Source organism: Acanthochromis polyacanthus, chromosome 1 (genome assembly GCF_021347895.1).
Source record: "Acanthochromis polyacanthus isolate Apoly-LR-REF ecotype Palm Island chromosome 1, KAUST_Apoly_ChrSc, whole genome shotgun sequence".
NCBI classification, from domain to species: Eukaryota; Metazoa; Chordata; class Actinopteri; family Pomacentridae; genus Acanthochromis; species Acanthochromis polyacanthus.
The window spans coordinates 65111200-65135753 of NC_067113.1; the positions used below are offsets into that span (position 1 = coordinate 65111200).

At 40.1% G+C, this 24554-nt stretch overlaps 1 protein-coding gene across 3 annotated transcripts; it reads right to left on the minus strand.

Moving 5' to 3' along the window:
- Window positions 1-106: 106 nt before the first annotated feature.
- Window positions 107-19968, minus strand: LOC127535713 (integrator complex subunit 8-like). Of its 3 annotated transcripts, none has more exons than XM_051954296.1 (11): window positions 19887-19968; window positions 17810-17948; window positions 17535-17709; window positions 16535-16675; window positions 15701-15772; window positions 15453-15504; window positions 14723-14902; window positions 14507-14614; window positions 14261-14413; window positions 10743-10843; window positions 107-1669 (listed from the first exon to the last, which is right to left on the minus strand). In XM_051954296.1, the coding sequence occupies exons 1-11, from the start codon at window positions 19908-19910 to the stop codon at window positions 1603-1605; spliced, it is 1212 nt and encodes a 403-aa protein (XP_051810256.1). In that variant the 5' UTR covers window positions 19911-19968; the 3' UTR covers window positions 107-1602. The 3 variants fall into 3 exon arrangements, 2 of the variants coding, with proteins under 2 accessions (XP_051810256.1, XP_051810257.1); XM_051954297.1 differs by lacking the exon at window positions 19887-19968 and adding an exon at window positions 19620-19732; XR_007944578.1 differs by lacking the exon at window positions 107-1669 and adding an exon at window positions 5149-9109 and having other exon boundaries at window positions 9740-10843.
- Window positions 19969-24554: the final 4586 nt, after the last annotated feature.

Genomic DNA, 24554 nt, shown 5'->3' on the forward strand with positions numbered 1-24554 from the left:
ATGCAGTCCAGCACAGCACTACCACCAACTAAATACTCAATAAGCAACATTAAGTTAATCATCTTTTTTGCCAAAGTCAACAAAAAATGTTGCAGTTTCAAAAAAGTAGAACTTCTAGCCCTGTTTTTTATTGGGTTGTATTAGATAGCCAAATAAAGAGGCCAGTGAGCGTAAAAACAGGAACAGACCACAATGACAATGATCCGTTAAAGTCATAAGTTAATCTGTCATGTTGAGATAACTGCATAAATATTCCAGAGCCACGCTAGAGGCTCCACGACGCTGCATTGTGAGCTAAATGCTAACATCCTCACAATTTGCAAAAGTTTGGCTACCACATGTTCCACCACCTCAAATTTAGCGTGTTAGCATTTGCTACTTAGCAAAAAACATTCAGTCCAGCTGAAAGGATGTTTGTATAACATAAAACTAAATTTAAAAATACTACGGCATCACTGCAGCGATTAGAATTTATCCTGAAGGAGATCAACACCGATCAGCCACATCATTAAAACCCACTGACAAAGTGTGCAACGTCTTTGTGAGGACTCACTTAGTCAGCTGACTGAAAACGCTCCTCCAACCCTCCAGTGGGTTCCTGGTCGTCCATCCTTCTGGTCTGGTCCGTCCGGTCCTCTCTGCCCACCATCCAGGAGTTCCCTGAACGGAACTCCTGGATGATGGATGAAGAAACAAAACATAAAGTTCTACAGTCAGTAAAATGCTTCAATTATAAATTATCATGAAGAGATATTAAATCCTGAGAAACTGATGAAGAAAGAAACAGAGTTAGTATTATGGATAATAGTTAAATACTGAAAAATGTGCAGTTGGAATTTTGCTTACCTCTGATAGAGAGAAGAAGAAACACACCTGTATTTGTCAGGTGCTCATACCTACCACCTCCCACATTGTCTGATGACGCTAAGACATGTGAAGGAGGATTTTTACTATTTGCAGGGATCTTAATGTTTTTTGATCCGTGCAGTAAGAAGTGGGAGCTGCCTGTCAGCTGGAACTTCTCCGATCAGAGCTTCCACCAGTTTCAGGACTAATCGGAGTTGCTATCATCTGGACTCCGAAAAGGCCTGAACCAGCTTCCACCCGTCACATAGAAGCCCGGGCTTGATGTGGAGGGACCCGACGCACTGTGGTCTGTGGACGAACTGGATGGTCCAGGCTGCGCGTCGTCCTCTTCGCTGACCCGCTGCCTCTTCATACCTACCTGGGGCTCCACATCGCACTCCTCCCGGATCCTCTTTGTGGGATCTGATGTGGGTGGCAAGGTCCTCTGGGGGAGCAGCGGGAGCAGCGATGACCAGAGCACCAGCAGGAGGGGGGAGACGCTGGACAAGGGGGGAGCGGGGTCGGCCGTCCTCTTCTTCGCCGTCCTCCAGGTCTTCTTCGTCCTCGTCCAGGCTGTCGTAGCCGGAGTCTTCGCTGGTGCTCCAGTCGGACCAGGCGTCAGAGTCTTCCGTCTCGGGGTCTTCCTCTTCAGAGTCTTCTTCCTCTGGGTCTTCTTCCTCTCGGTCTTCTCCCTCTGGGTCTTCTTCTTCTTCGTATGAAGCCAGAACATCGTAGAAGATGGGAGGGTCGTCGTCATCAAAGATCCAGATGGTCTCCGGGAATCCGATGGCAGGGGGATGCTCCACGGCGTAGTCCACAGACCCTGAGAGGAAACAAGGTCATCACATGTTAGTACTTCTAACATCATTACACACGAAGAAATGGAGGGACAGAAATGGACCTAAAAGGGTACAAAGGCTTCGTCGCTGCAGCTGTACCCTAGTGGAGAACAACATTGTACCTCTGAACATAGGAACATTATTGTTCCTTTTCGTCTGTACCTTTATAAGCACATTTCTGCACCTCTAGTGACAAATATGTACCTTCATATACAGGTACAAATCTGTACCCATTAAAAAGGTACAATGCATGTACCTGATGAGGTACAGCTGCAGCGACATGGTGATTTGGTACCTTTAAGAGACAAAAACAAACCCTTAAAATGTACAAAATACATTTATTGATCAAAATTTAACCATCAGTTCATTTCATTTGCAGTGCATTTCGTTAAGGCAATATTCTTAAACATTTGTCTTCAACCCAAAAGCTATATAGAACTGAACAGAAGACAGAAGATGAGTTACTACTAGAATGTTGAAGGCGGACAGAGTTTGTCTCTAGTAATCCATTCATAAAGCCTTGCAAAACTTGCACAACATACATACATCATATAGCACTCTGATAATTTTGTTGCGGAGTTTGGGGACTCTGTGACATGGTTCTCTTGCATCCAGTTTCATCTGGACATCTTTGGGAAAGGTTGGAATGACAGTCACGATAGGTAGTCTCTTGTGAGTCACTTCTCCACTGAAACGTAAAAAGAAAAAAAAAGAAACAGCAGATTAATCACTTTATTAAATGTTTAAACAAAAGAAAAAAAAAAGGAGAAAAACAGGGGGGAGGGCGGACTCCAAAACATCTTGTCATAGAACATTTCTGCCCAGATAGCTCCCTGTTCGCAATGAAGCTGAGAGAGTTTAGCGTGTATTTTTAGTCATTTTCAGTCGTATTTACACACTTTTTTTAATGTTGTTTTTTTTTTGACAATGAATGTATGTGTAGGCCTGGGCCAACTGAATATTCTGTTTGAAAACTCCAATAACTTTAAACAGTTCATCAATGCTCTACAACAGAACTGTTAAGGCAACATTAAGGTTTAAAAATTACAATAATCCCAGTCAAATGTCAAGTTAAATGTGATAAAAAGGACCACAATATACAGATGAGTGGGCAAACACCCCAAAGAAAATAAAGTCAATTAATTTTAAGTTAAACACACTAACCCCTTTGAATTGTATTTTCCAAAATATCCCCTTTAGACAATCAGAAAAACATGTCAGCATTGCACCTTCTTGTTGACTTTTAATATAATCTACTGCACATATACCAACAGAAAACTTAAAACCCAAGGTGACATGCTGCAGCATTACATAAAACGTTGAATAACATTAACAGAAAAATACATCAGAAAATATGTCTCATTCATTTACAGCCAGTTTTAAGGTGATACACTTGCCTTGTGTCAGTAATGGCAGACACTGAAGCTCTGTTGTAGATGTAGATGGACAGTAGACTTCCACTGGCACTGGCTCTAAGGTAATGGGGATTTCACCTTCCTTGTACTTGCGAACGAACTGTTGAAACTGGACTTGCTTTTTGAATGACCCGTCGAGCAGGTATGCAACCATGGCTTCTGTCAGTCCACAATCCACCGTTTCTCCATCGACATCATTTTCTAAGGAGTGTTACACAGGCACACATACAGGCACGCCGCGCACGGTATGCACAGACACACAGACACAGATACGCAGATTAAGCACACAACAGTTAAATATGTGCATTGTGGAGCTGCTGGTACGCTGCTCGGTTCTGACGAGGCCGAGGCGCGGGGAGCGGCGTGCAGTGACAGAGCTGTGGCGTGGAGCTCGGTGTGCTCCGCTCCGTACCTCGGCCTCACAGATCCAAACCACGCAGCGTAGTAGCCAAACATAGCGTCTTCTGCAAACAGAAAAGACCCACTTTTCCAAATAAATGGAGAACAGTACCATGCCGCCCAGACCGCACTCACAACCCCATTAGCAGTAACGGCACCACCGTGTGACACACGCTTGCTTCTCACACTGAAAAGGGCTCGGCTTAAAAAAGAAGGCAGAGAATCTGTTCTTAGCAATTTACGGTGCCAAGCTGAAAACAGCGCCGAACTTACATCAACTAGTCATAAATATTTCAGTTGGATTTACATTATATACAGGTATTAAAAATACACCGCGGGGCGTGTTGAATTCAAATTCGAATTTCCGTTAAAATATTTAGCAGAGATCAGCTAACATGGCAAATGTTTAATAAAGTTGAATACTACAAAGTTATGTATGCTATAAAGATTTAACGCTAATAGTAATTCAAAATTTAAGCAGAATAACAAAAGCAAGGAATGCCGCTTCTAGTTCAAGTGAAAATATCGGAGCTCTTTTAGGATAGACATTAGCTGACCTGAAGGGGGTTTTACGGGAGAGTGCACCACAAACACGAAGCCACAAAATGCTAAGTACTTAAACACATAAACATTGAAAATACTAAGCTACCGTGACGGTATTTCACTGAAATACTGATATTCTAAAATTGCTGACAAGATGGCTAAGCTAGTTGATCCAGTAACACAAAACATGCTCGCAGGGGGCTGTTAGCAAGTAAATGTTAAATTCCTTTTGAGTAAGTTAGGCCATGAACAGAAATAGGTCCGTTTACTTACCTCTGAATTTTTTTGCCTCTTCTTCGTTAACGTTGATCCCAGCTTCAGATATTTTTTTTAATAAGTTCTTCGGTGGACAGGCTGCGTAAACCTGGACCGTCCGCCATTTTTCTGGCGCCTTTTCTGTCGTCCGGGAGGAAACACCCCACCCCACACTGACTCCTACTGGTACAACTTTGTACCATTTTTTCTGAGCAGTGATTTTGTACTTCTAAAATTAAATAAAGGTCCAAAGTTAATCACCTTAAGGACCACCTTTGTACTTGCAGGGAACATTCCTGATAAAAGTGCCTTTTGGGCACAAAATTTAACCTTTATTTTTCTGTGTGTAGATATCAGGACTAAATCATCTACAGTCACAACTAAAGTTAATAACAGTTCACTATAACCATCCAACAACGGTGTCAACGCCACAAACACTAAATCAGTAATTCTGCAGTCTGTTCTTTCATGTGAGACTTTATGAAAACAATTATTTACTCTACTTTGGTCACTTGGAAAAACTTAAGTCTTGACAATTCAGATGACGAGTTTGTTCACATTCATAGTGATTTAGTAATTAGAAATGTGTAAATGATGTGCTGTAATGCAACACAACACAATGCAACACAACACAGCTGAACACGGCACACCACAATATAGCACAACACAACACAGTACAACAAAAGACAGTGCAACACAGGAAACCATTACACTACACAGGATTACACAACAAAACACAACAGAGACCCACACAACCCACCATCATACAGTTTACCACAAAACAACGTAATATGACACAACATGGCACAACATAGCAAAACACAACTCAGAACAACACAATAAAACACAAATACACACAATATAATTTAATACTACACAGCACAATATAACACAACACAACAAAAGACGGCACTTTACCTCACTGATCATTAATGTTACAACCAAAACATGGCAACAGGCAACAATGAAGTCACATTTTATGACTAATTATTATGACTGTCACTGGTTCAGGTCATCATCACACCGATCAGCCACATCATTAAAACCCATTGACAAAGTGTGCAACGTTTATTTTTTTTCATAATAACATAATGTTCTGATAGGAAACCTTGAGTCCTGGTATTTATCTGGAAGCTATTCTGACATGTACCACTGATCACTGTTCAAAAGTTTGGGGTCACTTACAAAATGTCCTTATTTTTGAAAGAAAAGCAGTTTTTATCCATGAAGTCAACATTAAATGAATGATAAATCCAGTGTAGACATTGTTAATGTGGTAAATGACTGTTCTAGCTGGAAACAGCTGATTTTTAATGGAATATCTCCATCGGGGTACAGAGGAACATTTCCAGCAACCATCACTCCTGTGTTCTAATGCTACATTGTGTTAGCTGATGGTGTTGAAAGGCTCATTGATGATTAGAAAACCCTTGTGGAATTATGGTAGCACATAAATAAAACATGAATAAAAGCATTGAATAAAGCATGAAATTGTCTGGATGACCTCAAACTTTTGAACAGTAGTGTACATAAACTTTGCTCCAGACCAAGAACACTCCTTGTGGGTAACAACTAGGCTTGTCATGATACCAGAAATTTAGTAGTCGATACCAATACCACTTAAATTCTACGATACTCGATACCACTCGATACCACGGTAGCAGAGGTAGCAGGTGCGTTGTGCCACAGAAATTACCGTCTGTGTCAAACACCGTGAGCTGTATAGTAGTCCAGATATATATTTTAGATATATTTATATATTAAAGGAGGCTTCGAGGCACACAATTTGCCCCGAGGATATTTTGTAACCGAATTATTCGGATTATCCGAGGAATCTTTTCAGCCCTAAACCTATGATGCGGGACAAACAAGGCTGGACACGCTTCTTATTTTGCCATGCAGCTCATTTACTATGGACTGGGCTCATCTCATTGTAACGTAATTAGATATGAGCAACAATGATAACACGTGAATTCAAATGCATTCACCTTGAATTCTGTGTACAACTGTGTACAACTCTGGTACAACGCGGGCCGCCGAACCTGTTATGGTTCGGCGGCCCGCGGGCGGGCCGTTTTGATATCTGCCTAAGCATTTTTCGAAATAGAACGACACTGCCAACTTGATGATAGAAACATTATACACCGATGGAAAGCTTAGATTCTCATGAATCCGCCGGTATAAACCACTTTCAGATGTGATTACCACAGCGGGTAATATAAACACATTTGTCCGACAAACAACGAATATTCATCCATCCGTTCTCTATACTCGGCTTTAACGTACACAGCGCGACTCACATTTGCGGGTTCATTATTACACACAGATGAAAATATTCCACAAAAACACCCATAATCCAACCTTGGATATCCAGACGAAACAAGCCAGTAAAATATTTTGTCCAAAACACGTCTTGAAGTCGGTATATAATCCACGAATAGGTCGTTTTCAATAATGCACCTCGCGATGCGCGTCCAATATTCCCTGTATTTCTCGTCATATTTTTATTTACAAATAAAATATTAGCGATATCTTTTGTACTGAAAATGGCTGGAATTGACTGTACCTTATAGGGCTACATGTTTCGCCAAGTTGGACGTGTTGCTCCCCTTCGCTGTGCTGCGGTGACGCATTTTTTCCAGACGGGTCAATAACCAATCCGTCCTCGTCAGCCTCGAATCCAAAAGAATTCCAGACGCGACTTCTGGCGGGTTTTTTCCAACTAATTGAGGGGCAGCTGCTGTTGTCAGCCAGGTGCGTGTGCCTCCACCATGCTGCATGTAGTTGATGGCTGAATCCCAAACCGCCCCCCACACACTCCCCCTCCACTACCGAGTGTCACTCCAAAAGAAGTCACTCTCGCAGCTGTGGAGGGCACCTATTATTGAAGGGGGAGGGTATAAATACGATCGTCTGGAATGGGACGCCCTGTCGCCTCACCGGAAAACGGAAGACGTCATCGCCATGGTAACACAAAGACGCCTACTGTGCATGGCTGTAGCGCTGTGGCAAAGGTTGCAACTAACAAGGATCGCTGCTGCTTCCAGAAGACGAAAGCGTCCCACTTTTTTTCACTCACATGTTTTCCAATCCTATTATCTGGCATTTCAAATCCAACAAATGAATGAATAAATGAATTCTGTCAGTTGTGTTCAAATTTTAAGGTGTCAGGGGGTGGACAATTAAATCACACGTCAGCAGAGAAGAGGATTTGTTTCTTTTGATCTTTTTTCACCACTCTTTTTGTGATGTTCTGTCAGTGTGAAAAAGGCGTGGGAGAAATAAAGGACGCATGTGGAACTTACATCGATATGTTGTTTCCTCCTCCATTTCGACGTTGCACTTCCTGAAAAAGTTGTCCAGAGTGAGCATCGATGCAGACTCGCTATTTAAGGGCTGAACAGTCCACTATCCCTCCGCACTACGCGGTTTGGGACGGCCCTTAATATGGAGGACCCTCCGCGAGAACGCGCAAACGAAGGGGTAGTGTGTAGGGATAGTGTGTAGGGGGCGGTTTGGGATTCAGCCGATCTCTTTGCAGCGTAGTCAGTCATGTGATCAGCACTGTGTGAGGGTTGCCAGATAATCGCTCATTTACAGCCAAAAAAACAGAAGAAGCAGCCAGATCTGGCTCCTCGGTACCTACAGTACTTTGGGTAGTCTAGAAAAGTCAGTACATTTTCTGAATCTTAGTACTGACTTGGTACCGAAGTATCGGTTCTCGTGACAAGCCGAGTAACAACAGACCCCATTCAGACAACATGCCCCGCTACACCTCAAAAACCACCTAAGAACAGCTCGAGGAACATGACCAAGAGCACAAGGCACTGACGCAGCCTCAACACTCCCTAAATCCCAATCCAGTGGATCATCGATGGGTCCAATCCATCGAGGCCGAAGCCAAACGCTGTAAGCCACTTGACCAAAAAGATCTGCTAGCTTCCTGATGCCACCAGAGATCCTGTATCTTTGCCCCGACATGTCAAAATGAAGAATAAATGTTATTTCGGTGGTTTTCATGTTATGGCTCGTCAATGCAAATGCGTGTGCAAAAGTTTCATGGCTATCTGGTCAATATTTGTCATAATGTTTCACCATAAGGCGACCCGATGACCCATGTCTTTTAGGGTTCCTAATCAGAAGTTTTAATTCTCAGCCAGTACAGATCATCTCTTTCCCCACAGCTTCCATTTGTTTTTCCTCTAACTGTCCACTAAAGGCCAAAAAAAGACATTTTAATACACATGTCAACCACTCTGGAGGAAATGTGAGCAGATAATGGAACTCCTTCGGTGCTATTTGTAGTAAATTTCATGACAATTGTTGAGATATAGATGACTGAAAATACGACCGCTGTTTGTTTAAATCTGAGCAGCTTCTGAACAAAGTGACCACAGACGACTCTTATCTACCCCCCCTTCATTAAATGCCTCACAGTAACATTGACAGTAACGCATGGCTTATAAAAGTACAGTACAGTGATTAATATGGCGTGTTTCGACTTCGACACGTGGAGGTCGGTGCGGCGTCCTCAGCCGATCCCTGCTGAACGTGCGGCTTCGACGTAACAGTGACGAGACGCTTGCAGAAGCCCAGAGTGTCCAACTGTGGATGAGATCTTAAATACGAGAGGAGTCCGATCTGCCGTCAGTACTGGAAGGAGATGACGGAGTTCACTTTGTAGACGTGATACGAGCGATTCCAGAAGACTCGGGTGAAGTAGTTCGTGTACGGAGAGTAGTTCATCTTTATCTCGTGGCAAAAACGTCCGTGCTTGGAGAACGAGTAGATCTCTCCTTTATCGTAGACCACCTGGAAAAGACAAAAGACGCCCGTGATCAATGAAACATTGGTGGAGCTTTCTGAGGATTCGGCTTCATCGATACTACACAGAGTAGTCAGACAACAAAATGCCGTTTATAATCTAATCAGCAACGCAAAGGCGGCAGTAAAGTGTGTAATATGTAATGTTCATAATTAATGTAATGAGCTGTATCAAAGTTCAAGATTTTTATTTACTTCACAAAATAGACGGTCTAGGCACAGAGGAAATCTTGTGCAGGGCCTCTTGGAGTTGAAAAATTAAAAAGAAACACCAATCAAAATAGGAAGTACAAAACAAAACATTTTACAAGTGATAAAAGATAAAATACAAAAAGATGACAAGTAATTCATATTATACAAAATTTGAATGCAGGACTTAGTAGTGGAGTATTTCTAGGGTGGTATAAAAACTTCTACTTGAATAAGAGTTTGATTCCTTCTCCTAATGGTTCTCTGACTTTAACTACTAGAAAAAGTGTCTTCAATGATCAAATCCAGTCTTGATTTAGTAAAATCTACTGAAGTAAAACAGTTAATTCCGACACCATCAGTCTCATCCTTTATGGGATCGTACAGACTCTGTAATTAAAACATTTAAGATCATTTGAGCTTCATTACCTCTAAGATGAAGTCCACGATCCGTTTACTAGGCTTGAGGAGCAGCTGCTGGAAACGAATGCTGAGGATTTCTCCTTCCAGAGCGTCTCTCACGGCGTTACAGACACAAAGTTGATGACAAACTTCATCCAGACCGGACTGGATTTTAGATGTACCCACAAACTAAATGACCTTGCTCTGAGCACATGTGTTCTCCATGTGTACGTTATGTACGGATACGGAATCACGTGATCTAAATATGTAGCGGGCGGCGGGAATTAATGGGACTCAGAAACACCCCCACAATTTAATCAGTTGTTCTTTGTATCATTTCTGATGGATACGTCCTGATAAGTCCTCAGTGGTGGATTTGTAGTAGAATCACAATCACGTGATCATCAGCAGGCAGCTGACGTAGTGTTCACTGGTTGTCATGGTTACAGTGACGCCGTGCCGCTATCTGGCAATGATACAAAAATATTTAACAAATCTGTGGATCCAGACTATAAGCTGCATCACTGATAAAATTGGTCCTTGTGTCATTTCTGACCTTCCCTGAAAATTTCATCCAAATTCATGAGTCTGTTTTTGAGTAATGTTGCTGACAGACAGACAGATGGACGGACAAACGTACACTAATCATCGTAACTCCACTATCTTCCTTGGCGGAGTAATTATAAAATCTGAAAATTTTATGAAAGAAAACAAAACTACAAAATACTAAAACAAGGCAAAACAAGATCGCAACTTGTAAGATCAAATTCTAGGATAAAATAAATATAAAATACTACAATTTAAGAACATTAAAAGCTACCAAAAGCCATTGAAAACATGCATGTCTTGAGATTTGTCCTACAAATGTCAGTGGAGGGGGAACTTTTAAATTGCATGAGGAAGATTGTTCCAGTTTAAAGCTCTGAAGAAACAAGCAGTGCACGGCTTTCTGAACAACATAAACAGACTTTTCTAAGTCTACAGTCTGACTGCAGTGTGTGAACAGGTTTGAATGTTTTTGTGGCCTCACCCCTGCTGGACTTTGTACAAGAACTCTCTGAGAACCGAGCGTCTGAAGTGGTTCGGTAAACTGCGGGACACGTTGTCTTTGATGAAGGCTTCCATGACGGCCTGGAAGAGAGACGAGGAGGAATTTATGAACAAGTTCTGCACTTTACTGCCAAACACCTCACATAAGCCAAAACCTTTTGGGGATTTCCATCTAAAGTCATCACGTTCCTTCTGCTCGACCGTCTCCGATTTGATTCCAGCTTTATCATGAACCATCTGTAAAATTGATATTCCATTTCATTTATTTATTTATTTCAAACATGTAATGAATAACATTCAATTAATGTATCACAAAAAACCATTAATAGTCCATCATGCTATAACGAGTAAGAGGAGAAAACAAACTTCAACATGTTCCAAAGGGAGTGGGAAGACGTTAAACTTATTTAATCCCACCCCTAAATTCATTCACCCATTTCAGTCAGTTCCAGAAATATCCAATGAAACAAATTCACCGCCAACATTTTTGTTTAGGCAAAGGCAACTAACTTAATCACTATGCGTCAATGAAATACAGATCAAAACTACTGTGATAGTGATAATTAAGTTCATCTTCACTGTACCTTCCAAAGATTTTTTGTTTGTATTTATATTTAAACTGGCTGATGTTTGAACATTGTTTCAGATCTGTCTCAAGTTTATTCCAGAGCCGTACCTCATTTGTTGTAGGGCTAAAACTTTTCATCGTTGTTCTATGTTTTGGTATCCTGAAACTGAATTCTTCTCTTAATATATAACCACCAACACATTCCTGAAATGTGCTCTGTAATTGGAATGGTAACAGTTTTTTCAAATACTTTCCAGATGTGTACGTTTGTAATTATCTGTCAGACCACTTTTAGGAGATTTGTGCCTACAAAGCTTTATCTGAGCAAGATTTTGGTACCAGAATTTCCTTCAGAATTAAAAAAAATGATGTCCCATCTTATCTCAGAGACAGGTCTTTTTTTTTTAAAAGCTTACATTTCTACAAATCAGGGTTTAAAAATCAAAAGTATTTTTTTAAAAACTCCACACCTCTTGTGTACTTTTATTGGTTTTGTGGAAACAGCTCATCAGAACGTGAAATTATCTTTCTTTTCCTCTGTGGTGACCAGGTAGATCACATTTTAAAGCATTTTATAGGTTTAGTTTTGTATTATTGTGACATACAGCTACACGTGGATCAGAAAATATCACTAATTGACTTCTGCATTATCAGTGTATTTGTTAATGTGTGCACAACATTGTCAGCGTAACGCACGATATATTTCAGGTGCAATATTTCATTAGTATGTGTGATAATATTAATTACATCAGTATAGCTGCAGGCAATACTTTTTACTGTTCTAGTATTCTTTTAGTTTACTCATTTATTTCAGTAATGTATCATACTTCTTTTTAGGTGCTGCATTTCTCATGTTGCATCACTCGATTTTATCAGCGATATCTGCCACAAGAATTCCCTTCAGGATTAATAAAGTTTAGCTTTTCTCAGAGATGGGAGCTTCAACATTTTTCCATAAATCAATTCATTATTAATCAGATATAGTTTGATCTACTTGTCCAATATTGGAGAAATAACAGTGAAGAATTCTGGCTTTTATCTTTAATAGTTCCTGAGATATTGTTGTTCAAACAGCCGCAAATTTCAATGTGAGAAAACCTGCTAAAAGTGGGTCAACAGCCAGTTTATAAAAAATTATATCTCAGAAAGTATTTGATATATCAAGCTAAAATGCTACATACACACGTGGACAAAATTGTTGGTACCCCTCAGTTAAAGAAGGAAAAACCCACAATTCTCACTGAAATCACTTGAAACTCACAAAAGTAACAATAAATAAAAATTTATTGAAAATTAAATAATCAAAATCAGCCATCACTTTTGAATTGTTGATTAACATAATTATTTAAAAAAACAAACTAATGAAATAGGGCTGGACAAAAATGATGGTACCCATAACTTAATATTTTGTTGCACAACCTTTTGAGGCAATCACTGCAATTAAACGATTTCTGTATTTGTCAATGAGCGTTCTGCAGCTGTCAACAGGTATTTTGGCCCACTCCTCACGAGCAAACAGCTCCAGTTGTCTCAGGTTTGATGGGTGTCTTCTCCAAATGACATGTTTCAGCTCCTTCCACATATGTTCAATGGGATTCAGATCTGGGCTCATAGAAGGCCACTTTAGAATAGTCCAACGCTTTTCTCTCAGCCATTCTTGGGTGTTTTTGGCTGTGTGTTTTGGATCGTTGTCCTGTTGGAAGACCCATGACCTGCGACTGAGACCAAGCTTTCTGACACTAGGCAGCACATTTCTCTCCAGAATGCCTTGATAGTCTTCAGATTTCATCGTACCTTGCACACTTTCAAGACACCCTGTGCCAGATGCAGCAAAGCAGCCCCAAAACATTACTGAGCCTCCTCCATGTTTCACCGTAGGGACAGTGTTCTTTTCTTCGTATGCTTGGTTTTTGAGTCTATGAACATAGAGTTGATGTGCCTTACCAAAAAGCTCCAGTTTGGTCTCATCTGTCCAAAGGACATTCTCCCAGAAGCTTTGTGGCTTGTCAACATGCATTTTTGCAAATTCCAGTCTCGCTTTTTTATGAGTTTTTTCAGCAGTGGTGTCCTCCTTGGTCGTCTCCCATGAAGTCCACTTTGGCTCAAACAACGACGAATGGTGCGATCTGACACTGATGTACCTTGGCCTTGGAGTTCACCTTTAATTTCTTTGGAGGTTGCTCTGGGCTCTTTGGATACAATTCGAATGATCCGTCTCTTCAATTTGTCATCAATTTTCCTCTTGCGGCCACGTCCAGGGAGGTTGGCTACTGTCCCGTGGGTCTTGAACTTCTGAATAATATGAGCCACTGTTGTCACAGGAACTTCAAGCTGTTTAGAGATGGTCTTATAGCCTTTACCTTTAAGATGTTTGTCTATAATTTTTTTTCGGATGTCCTGGGACAATTCTCTCCTTCGCTTTCTGTTGTCCATGTTCAGTGTGGTACACACCTTTTCACCAAACAGCAGGGTGACTACTTGTCTCCCTTTAAATAGGCAGACTGACTGATTATGAGTTTGGAAACACCTGTGATGTCAATTAAATGACACACCTGAGTTAATCATGTCACTCTGGTCAAATAGTTTTCAATCTTTTATAGAGGTACCATCATTTTTGTCCAGGCCTGTTTCATTAGTTTGTTTTTTTAAATAATTATGTTAATCAACAATTCAAAAGTAATGGCTGTTTTTGATTATTTAATTTTCAATAAATTTTTATTTATTGTTACTTTTGTGAGTTTCAAGTGATTTCAGTGAGAATTGTGGGTTTTTCCTTCTTTAACTGAGGGGTACCAACAATTTTGTCCACGTGTGTATATCTTCATAAACATCCATATTTTATGCCACAAAAACGTCAGGCATGTCAGAGCTGGCAGAGCAGCAATAGTTTCTATATTTTGGTTTCATCGTCGTCCCGTTTTCGCTCTGACCTGGTGGTTGTGGGCTCGGATCAGACTGTTGATCTGGTCGTAGGGGGTCGTCTGGGGGTCGCAGGGGTCACAGTCTCCGGTCAGAGCTCTGCAGGCGTTCCAGTAACCGGCCAGACGCTTCTCGTCCAGGTGGACGTGGACGGTCGAGTCCAGCTGAAAGACATAAACGAATCACTCAAAGGTCAGAACTGCAACTGAAAGTCAGTAGTTTCGGGTTTTCTTATGGTTGAAATCGAGTCTAACTACCTTCTTCAAGAGCTCCTTGGTCTGTCTGAAGTGATCTCTGGCCTTCTCATAGGTTGGCTGGTCGGTGCAGCCTTGTTGGAAGAAAATACCTCCCAGATCATAATGCACCTGAAACACAGAATACAGCTTTAGAGTAAAAACATCTTTCTGAAGCACAAACCACTGCATCCAGGATGATCTAATCCCCAGAAAGACAACCGTGAGTGCTCCACCAACCTGACAGCGCAGGTCATCGGCGCTGATTCGAAGCCCGGCTGTGGAGGATTCGGTTTCTCCGTTAGCGGCAGCGTCAGCGGCCAGCAGGTCCAGAGTCCTCAGAGTGTGGACGTAGAAGTCCTTCTTCAGCTGCAGAGCTCCTTCCAGGACGGTGATGGAGTCGGTCGCCTGCTCCTTCAGCTGAGGGAAGAATAATAATAATAGAGGAGAAAAAACGGACACAGATCCATGAAACTACTGGTGGAATTTCTTTGAAACTGGAAAAACAATTGGTTACCCTAGGACATATTTGTCTAGAATTCTACTGACAATAAGTCATTACAAAGAAATGGCTATGTCAGGAGCCACCCTCCATAGAGACTGGTTCAATGTGGTGCACGATGTTTTTGTAACGGAGAAATTAACATCTGCACCGAGACTCAGAGCAGAAATGTTTGATAAACGCTGGAACGGCTGGATTGAGTTTATCAGCCCATAGAGACCAGACTAAGTGACGTAAGTTGTACTGCGACTGCCCTGGTTAACGCTTGTTCAGTATGTCTGTTTGTTTGCAAAATTGAAAACAGTTTGTAAAGTACATTTGTAAGATATTGCTTATCTACTGACGTCTTTATGGAAAAAAAGAGAATTAAAAAAAAGAAATTGGACAAACAGGGATAAACAGACCTTAATTAAAGATGTTTATTTTTGTTTATTGGCGTATGCAAGTATGAAAAGCATGTTCACTCACCACAGTCAGGATGTTTTCTGTCATTTCTTTCTCCTGCTGCACGATATTTAACCTGGATTCAGGCACAAAAGAAGTTTACGCTCACACCTTTTTGCATTTCAACTCAAAATAAAATCTGTCTGGATGTGTATTTTTCATTAATCCGTGCATGTGAGCCGAAACGCTGCCATTTGTACTGACTTTAAGGTAAGCTTATTGGTTCAGTAAATGAATTGAACTTGAAAAGAAAGTAAAGAAGCAGCGTTTACATGTTTATCTGATGAGGTCCTGGTTTGGTTTGTTTCTCTGGAAAGCTGCTCAGCACGATGGTTCTGATGGCCCTTTAAAAAACACAACAAAGACACATTAATCCTGTGCTTGAATGCTCATAAAATAAGTCTTTTAATGGGGCTGAAGAAGGTGTGATTTGACTTTCTACTATAATCTTTACAATGGATGTGTAAGAATGTTAGTGAAAGAATGATTTGATTTAATGAAAGTCCAAAACCTGGGCCACATTTGTGCCAAAACAATACAAAAATTAAATATGAATCTACAATAAAGCATAAATGCAATCCATGCTTTTGAAGAGAAAAAGCCAAATACTCCAAAAAAATAAGAAAAACGATATTAAAATGCTCCAAATGTATCAAACCAATTCCACATATTATCACTGAATTATATTTCTGGAGTCTTTATTCATTGTCCTGCTTGTTCACTTGGGTTGAAAAAAAAGTTATTGTTTCACCTTCAGACAACTTATTTTTTTCCATGCTTGTCTTTACTGAACAATATTAAGCAAAACTTTTTCAATCCTTTTGGTTTTTGTTGCTAACAACCACATTTCTGTAATCAAATAGATATTTAAGGTTTCTTCAAGATGCCAACATTAAAATGAATGTTGGAAAATACCATGACAAACTTATACTGGTCAGCTACAACACTAAATATTAAGAGATTCATGTGAGAACTTTCCTCCTTTAATGTACAATCAGAGCTGGTGACTTCCACACGGCGGCAAATAAACACTTGGAGTCAAACTGTTCTGCTAGTTTAGTATTTATCTAATTTAATCTGTCCTCAGTCAGTGTTTCCTCTCCTACCAGCGGTTGTAGATGATCACTGCCATGGCGGTGGTCGGAGGCAGAGTGGACAGATCCAGATCCACATGTTTCACACCTGGAGGCACTTTGCTGACACACAGCAGCTCATTCAGCAGCATGTTCAACACTGGGATGGTCAGTCTGGGGATGAAGAAGCAGGGGAGATAGTTACAGGATTCTACTGATACATTATCTGTCTAACTATGCTGCTTAATGTTTTATCCTTATCCAAGTTTGGTATTTGTGCTTCTTTGTCTGTTATTTTCTTTCTCGGCTACACAGTAAAGGAGGCCTTCACACCTCAGTTTATTCAGAGTTTAAGTAAAAGCTGTGCAGCGACTGTGAAGAACAAGAGTCACCGAGGGACTGAAGGTTGGGCCTGTTTGTCTGATGAGCTAAACAAAAGAATTCACTGAGACTAAATTTAGCCTTTTATGAAAGAAAAACGACCATCAACTCATGATAATGTGCACACATTCATAATCAAAGTAATCACAGTGGTCAAAGAAAAATAAGGCGACCCAGCTCACCGCCTCTCTCTTCCTCAGATAAAGTAAACAGATGAGCATATCAGCTTAATTATCCTCACCCATATCCATGAGACCCACTAACCCTCCATTCAATATGATCACAAAACAATATCAGAACCAAAGCAAACACGAATAACAAGAAAATCATTCAGAGAGTGTAGTACTCCCTGAAAATTTCATCCAAATCTGTTGGTCTGTTTTTGAGTAATGTTGCTGACAGACAGACAGACAGACAGACAGACAGACAGACAGACAGACAGAAGCCGATCGTCACATAACTCTGATGCGTTCCTTGGCAGAGTAACAATCAGTATGCCCCTTAACCTTAGAATAAAGTAACAGTTCACTCATGGCTTCCAGAGGTTAAAATAATTAGTTTCTCTTTAACTGTTCTGCATTTGGTTACTGAGAAACACCCGCAGCCTCATTTCATTCTCAGAGAGCCCCACACACATTACGACCCCACTCACCCTTTCTCCAGTGAATCCAGGTCCCACTTCATGTGTGCGGCGACCTTCAGCGCCAGCAGCTTCAGGGTTCGGTTCCTGCGGTTGTCTGCTGGAGGCTGAACCTGATTCTGCTCGTTCACCGACGGTTTGGACGCCTGCTCCAGGAACTGGACCATCAGCTGCACCGGAGTCGGGTCTGAGGGAACACATACGCCCCAACAGTTTTAGACGTTAGATTTTGTTACTGATACTTTTTTTGACTTGTACATAACTTTCAAAAGTAATGCCGAGCTGACCTGCATTTGATTTCTGCAGGTGTTTCTCCAGCAGGCTGCCGTCCAAGAGGAACTCAAACCAGGACGTCTGCAGAGGCGTACTGGGCCGACCGCTGGTCACAGCAGCCACCCGGTCGGCTGCTTCAGCACTCATCCTTCCCTATTGGACGATGACACATATAAGTTATATTTTTAAAACACATCATTGTGACCTCAGGGCGGTTAGAAACAAGATAGATTACTACTCACTTTACCTATCAATTTGGGCTGAAACCATTCCTCAAGTTATTCAAGTAATCCCATTACTTGGATTCCTCGAGGCAAAATTCTCTGAATCGATTCTTCATTTAATCCACTACATACCAGACCCCAGGTCTCTAATTAGTCTGAACCCAGACTTCATCCTATACAGATCCATAATATATAAATTACAAGAGGATTTTAAATTAGACGAGACGCTTCCATTTTAACCAGTGAAGCTTTTCTAGTGTTTACGGCGTTTATCAGATCAGAGGCTGAACTATGAGGACAGTTTAACAGTCAGACTTTCTTTGTGTGAGTCGACAAAAACTAAACGCTCAGTCAGAGTTAACAGGTATGAAGGTGATTTTCTGCTTTCTTTGTCAACTCACAGTTTCTGCTTTAAACTCAAACAGGACAGTTTAACAATCATTTGACTCGTTTTCTGCACTAAATAAACCGATGGTGTTCAACTGCTGCAGTCAACGGGTTGTTTTAATGGAGAACAATGAGGTATATAATAATGTATGACGGTAAAAAGTGGCTACTGGAAATGATATAAGACAAGAATGCTGGTAGTAAACTATTACTTCAACATTAATGCATAAATAAAAATAGTCCAGGATTACTAAGTATGTCGACCAGACAGACAGAAGATCAGCCAGGACCAGAGCCTCTCACAAGTTTAAAGATACTGTTTATCAGTCATTAAACTAAAGTATAAAAAGATATACAAAAGAAGAAATAACCGTAAGGACATGAAAAGAAACACTGCAAAGACATGCAAAGCCACTACAAAATGATGCACACACGACAAAAGATCCAAAAATGACCACAATATGAGCCAAAATGACCACAATAGTACTGAAATTGCACACAAAGAGACACCAAACAACTATAAAGAGATGTAAAGTGACCACAATAAGATGTAAAATGACCACAGAGAAACAATACGACCACAATACCACTGAAGTTGACCACAAAGAGGCAAAATTAAGTAAATAGGTAATTATAAGAGAAACAAAATTACCAAGCCACGAAAATTATCACAGAGACACAAACCAATGACAGAGATGAAAAATGAAAACACAGTGACACAAAGTGTCTACTACACACAAAATGAACAAAAAAACATTTAAAATGACAGCAAACATGCAAAATTACCCTCCAAAATCACATTTTTACCATAAAGATAAACTTAATTACCAAGGCTTGTACCACTGCAGGATGTTATATAAAAGGTAATATGATCATGCACCAACTACTGGTTGTACTTTCACTTAAAAAACATTAAAATTTGCTATTAATAATTCTGCAGCTGCATGTAAAATTTTGAAAGCATGACAATTTCTTGCCATTTCGATGACGATATAATATTTGGTAAGAATCGATACAGTGTTTAGATGCTGAAAACACGGTCGCATTTAATACATTTTCTAAAAGTTTCATGAAAAAATTAACTTGATTAAATAATTATTTTTCACGCTCACTTCTAAAAAGTTAAAGTGTCAGATAAGCGAGTTAGCCAAACATCGAGAACTGTCCAGTTCTATGTGACATGAGTAGCTTGAATTTTAAACACGGGTCCTACCAGCTGGGCGGGGACTCACACTTTGACGGAATGGAGTATTTCTGAGTTAGCGGCTGGGGCTGCTGCTGTGAATAAACCGAGCGCACGTCTTCCACCCGTGCTCTGTTGTGTTTGCAGGCAGCGCTGTTCCGGCTAACATTTAAGCTAACTAGCTACAGTTTCCATCCTGAACGGGAACAAATCAACAACAAGAAGATAAAAATGTTCAAAAATCGCTCTAAAAGCTCAGAGCAAACGCCCGGAGCAGCGACACCGACTGATTCTCACATAATTCATTCTGTGCTTCGCCATCGCTCCTCCATCATTCCGGTTCCACTCCGTCGCCAAGGAGACGCACGAAACGCCATGTCTGCGCATGTTTATGCTGCGTTCAGGTCACATGTTCAAACTTTGATTAAACACAGCTGAGCGACAAACCCTGTTCATGGCTATCTCTGACTTTGAATTCTCACGGATTCCCCATCTCTCAAGCTAGCAGCGTCTTTAAAAATAAAACCTTAGCGCTAATTAGCAGTAACAGCGTCCATAAAGCTAGTTTCTATGGGCCTTTACACTGTTTTTATGTAAACGGTTCCACTTGTTGTTGAACTAATGCACAAATATAACAAAAATGTGCTAATTTAGGCTAATTACATGGTTAGCACTGGGGCTGATCACAATTGGAATAAAGCAGTTACTAGGTTTAAAATTATTGCTTTTCCGGTTTTCTCGAGATTTGCTGGACACAACACTATCATGGTGGCTGATAGATGCCTGTATTTAATTATAATCTGATAATTAAACAAAGCCTACACTGCTGAACTGAGGCTGAAGTTATTTTAATTGACAGTTTTCTGCCCATCCCAGAGAGGAAATTAGAAAAAAATAAAATAAAAAATAAAAATTCAGGAAAACCAAAAATGAAAAGAAATGGCAAACAAAAAAGTTAGGTTCCAGGAATTCATTCTTATATTGCTGCTCTTTGTGTTTATCAAAAGTTGTAAATTTTAATAAGACCAGTTAAGATAATAATATAAATGTTTAAAACTTGAAAAAAAAATGCTAAACGTTAAAATGCTTTGCATTGGCAGTTTAGAATAACATATTTTGTAATAAAAAATAATCATTAGAATATTTTTTTCCTGTTTTAATTAGTTTTTAATTTCTGTCTTTACTTGGTATGCAAGCAAACATATTTAAAGAAAAAAAATTAAAAGTACTTAAGCAAATTCTCACATTTGATAATGTAGAAACGTAAACAGTCAAACATTTTTGCTTGAATAAAGACATGAACTGACTAATCACTTCAGCTGTATTTGCTTTTACTGCTGGACAAATATCCAGCACAAACTGCTTCATAAGCTCCTCTTCCTATATCCTTTATTTATGGTGGTACAAACAGCACAATATCTCCCTGTAAAGTGTAGCAGAGTTGATGTAAATAGCAGCATGAAAAGAAAATACTCAGAAACTTAATATTGAAATATGAAACTGAGGATTGGGAGCATCTGATTGGAATTAAAAAAAACACATGCAAAGTAGCACCACACAGAGTGTTACATTTAATTCAGTAAAACACCACGTGGCTTTTTGCAGAGGGACAGTTGTTATTTGCATGACAGCACCAGGAGGAATTTATCACCAGATACTGAAGGAAACAGGACTGAGAGTGACGAATAAAGACTCATAAGGCATCTGATGAACAGAATCATAAAAACAGAAGCAGCTTCTTTTAGTTTTAAACCTGAACAAGATGCAGCTCAGTTTACAGGATCCCAGATGTTTGCTCTGTCCTGGATCCTGAACTGAGCCGCTCCATTTAAAAGAAACAGAAAAAAGCTGAGAAAATGTAATAAAATAAGAGTGAATCCACAAATATGACTCCCAGCAGCTTCAGATATATTCAGTAGCTGACTTTAGACCTCAGGAGTGACATGCTTTATCTTCTTAAACTTCCCTTTTACAGTTTAGACCTTCAGTGTGGAAGCTGAGCGTAAAAACAGCAGCAACCTTTAAAATAACACGACACATGCCCTGCACGTGTGTGTTGTGACTAAACGACAGCAGGACATGACATTTTTCAGTAGCTGACTTTAGACCTCAGGAGTGACATGCTTTATCTTCTTAAACTTCCCTTTTACCATGGGCGTAACCACCATCTCAAAAGTGAGGGGGACAAATTTTTCAGAGCGATTTATCATTCTCTTACATTTAATTGCACCGTCCTTAGTGGCTAAAGAACCACATAATCCCTAACAGCCACAGTGCAATACCAGGGGACCAACTAGGCTAGTTCTATAAAGTATAAAACTTTAAACTATAAAATCTAAAGTTTTAGTGGCCAAACTCTAGTTGAGTTGACAACAATGTCCCTTGAACATCTACTGGATGAGTAGCCAAAGGTGCCAAACACTGAACATGAAATGATCAGTACTGCCTGGTTTCTCCCTGCAATAGATATCTTATTTTCAGGAAGTTATAATCTCTCCTTACCTGTAAAGACCCTACATCCTTGTCCCTGCTGCTGGCCTCTGATCTGTCTCCTCCCTGACTCTGCTCTTTCTGTTATGGCAATAAACATAAAAAATGTGGTAAGAAAAATTCTGAAATAGCATTAGGAAGAGTAAAAATTGAAGAATTTAACCTCAAAATCACTTTAACCCATAGATACATTTTTTTTTCTCAGCCACTTATATATTTTTTTCACCTCTGCAGACCCTGCATGGTCAACATTACTGCTGGCCACCGCCTCTGGTCCATCTCCTGCCTGACTCTGCTCTTTGTTATGGAAATAATCATTAAAAAATCTGAAAATCAAAATTCTGAGATAGAATTAGAAAGAGAAGGAGTAAAAAATAGTTGTAAATTTATACCATAGATAGCCTATTCTTTTTTCTCCTCCCTGACTCTCCTCTTTTGGGACCAAAAGACTTAAATACATGGAGAGCAATTGTGAGCACATCTTCTGCCCAGAAATGAAAGAGGACTGGGTTTATTCCAAGAATAAACTAATTAGCAAGTAATGTAACAGAGGCAACCAAATTTCAATTATTGTTAACTAGCTTAACATATTGATATAGCTATTGCCACGTTTTGCCTTGCCATCATTTAGCTAACAAGTCTAACATTGTTTGCATCCAACAAGGTCACACAACTTACATGGTTTGTTTGGAAAAAATGTGTAAAGTTTTTTGCTTCTTGCTGGCTCTGGCTGGTTTGCTAAACATTACTCCAGACGCACGTTCAGCACTGCTCAGCACAGCAGCACGTCTCCTGCGGAACACCTGCGTGAGCATGTGCTCATGGTGCATTCAAAGACGGCTCGGGAAAACACGTTACTGGATGCTAATAACGGGTTTAGCTGTTGTAACGGCTGAAAAAAGTGCGGGGGACAGAGGGGACAGATGTGGAAAGTGCGGGGGACATGTCCCACGCGTACCCCGCGTCCGTTACGCCCATGATTACGTTACAATGATTAGATGAGCCCAGCCCATAGTAAATGAGCTGCATGGCAAAATAACAAGCGTGTCCAGCCTTGTTTGTCCCGCATAATAGGTTCAGGGCTGAAAAGATTCCTGGGATAATCCGAATAATTCGATTACAAAATATCCACGGGGCAAATTGTGTGCCTCGAAGCCTCGTTTAATATATAAATATATCTAAAATATATATCTGGACTACTATACAGCTCACCGTGTTTGACACAGATGGTCATTTCTGTGGCACAACGCACCTGCTACCTCTGCTACCGCGGTATCGAGTGGTATCGAGTATCGTAGAATTTAAGTGGTATTGGTATCGACTACTAAATTTCTGGTATCATGACAAGCCTAGTTGTTACCCACAAGGAGGGTTCTTGGTCTGGAGCAAAGTTTATGTACACTACTGTTCAAAAGTTTGAGGTCATCCAGACAATTTCATGATTTATTCAATGCTTTTATTCATGTTTTATTTATGTGCTACCATAATTCCACAAGGGTTTTCTAATCATCAATGAGCCTTTCAACACCATTAGCTAACACAATGTAGCATTAGAACACAGGAGTGATGGTTGCTGGAAATGTTCCTCTGTACCCCTATGGAGATATTCCATTAAAAATCAGCTGTTTCCAGCTAGAATAGTCATTTACCACATTAACAATGTCTACACTGGATTCATCATTCATTTAATGTTAACTTCATGGACAAAAACTGCTTTTCTTTCAAAAATAATGATAATTCTAAGTGACCCCAAACTTTTGAACAGTGATCAGTGGTACATGTCAGAATAGCTTCCAGATAAATACCAGGACTCAAGGTTTCCTATCAGAACATTATGTTATTATGAAAAAAATAAATGTTACACACTTTGTCAATGGGTTTTAATGATGTGGCTGATCGGTGTTGATCTCCTTCAGGATAAATTCTAATCGCTGCAGTGATGCCGTAGTATTTTTAAATTTAGTTTTATGTTATACAAACATCCTTTCAGCTGGACTGAATGTTTTGTGCTAAGTAGCAAATGTTAACACGCTAAATTTGAGGTGGTGGAACATGTGGTAGCCAAACTTTTGCAAATTGTGAGGATGTTAGCATTTAGCTCACAATGCAGCGTCGTGGAGCCTCTAGCGTGGCTCTGGAATATTTATGCAGTTATCTCAACATGACAGATTAACTTATGACTTTAACGGATCATTGTCATTGTGGTCTGTTCCTGTTTTTACGCTCACTGGCCTCTTTATTTGGCTATCTAATACAACCCAATAAAAAACAGGGCTAGAAGTTCTACTTTTTTGAAACTGCAACATTTTTTGTTGACTTTGGCAAAAAAGATGATTAACTTAATGTTGCTTATTGAGTATTTAGTTGGTGGTAGTGCTGTGCTGGACTGCATTATTTTGTCCATCCCATTAACATACATGAAGAGTAAAGTACACGTGAAACAACCATGATAGATTAAAAAAAGGTCAGAAACTG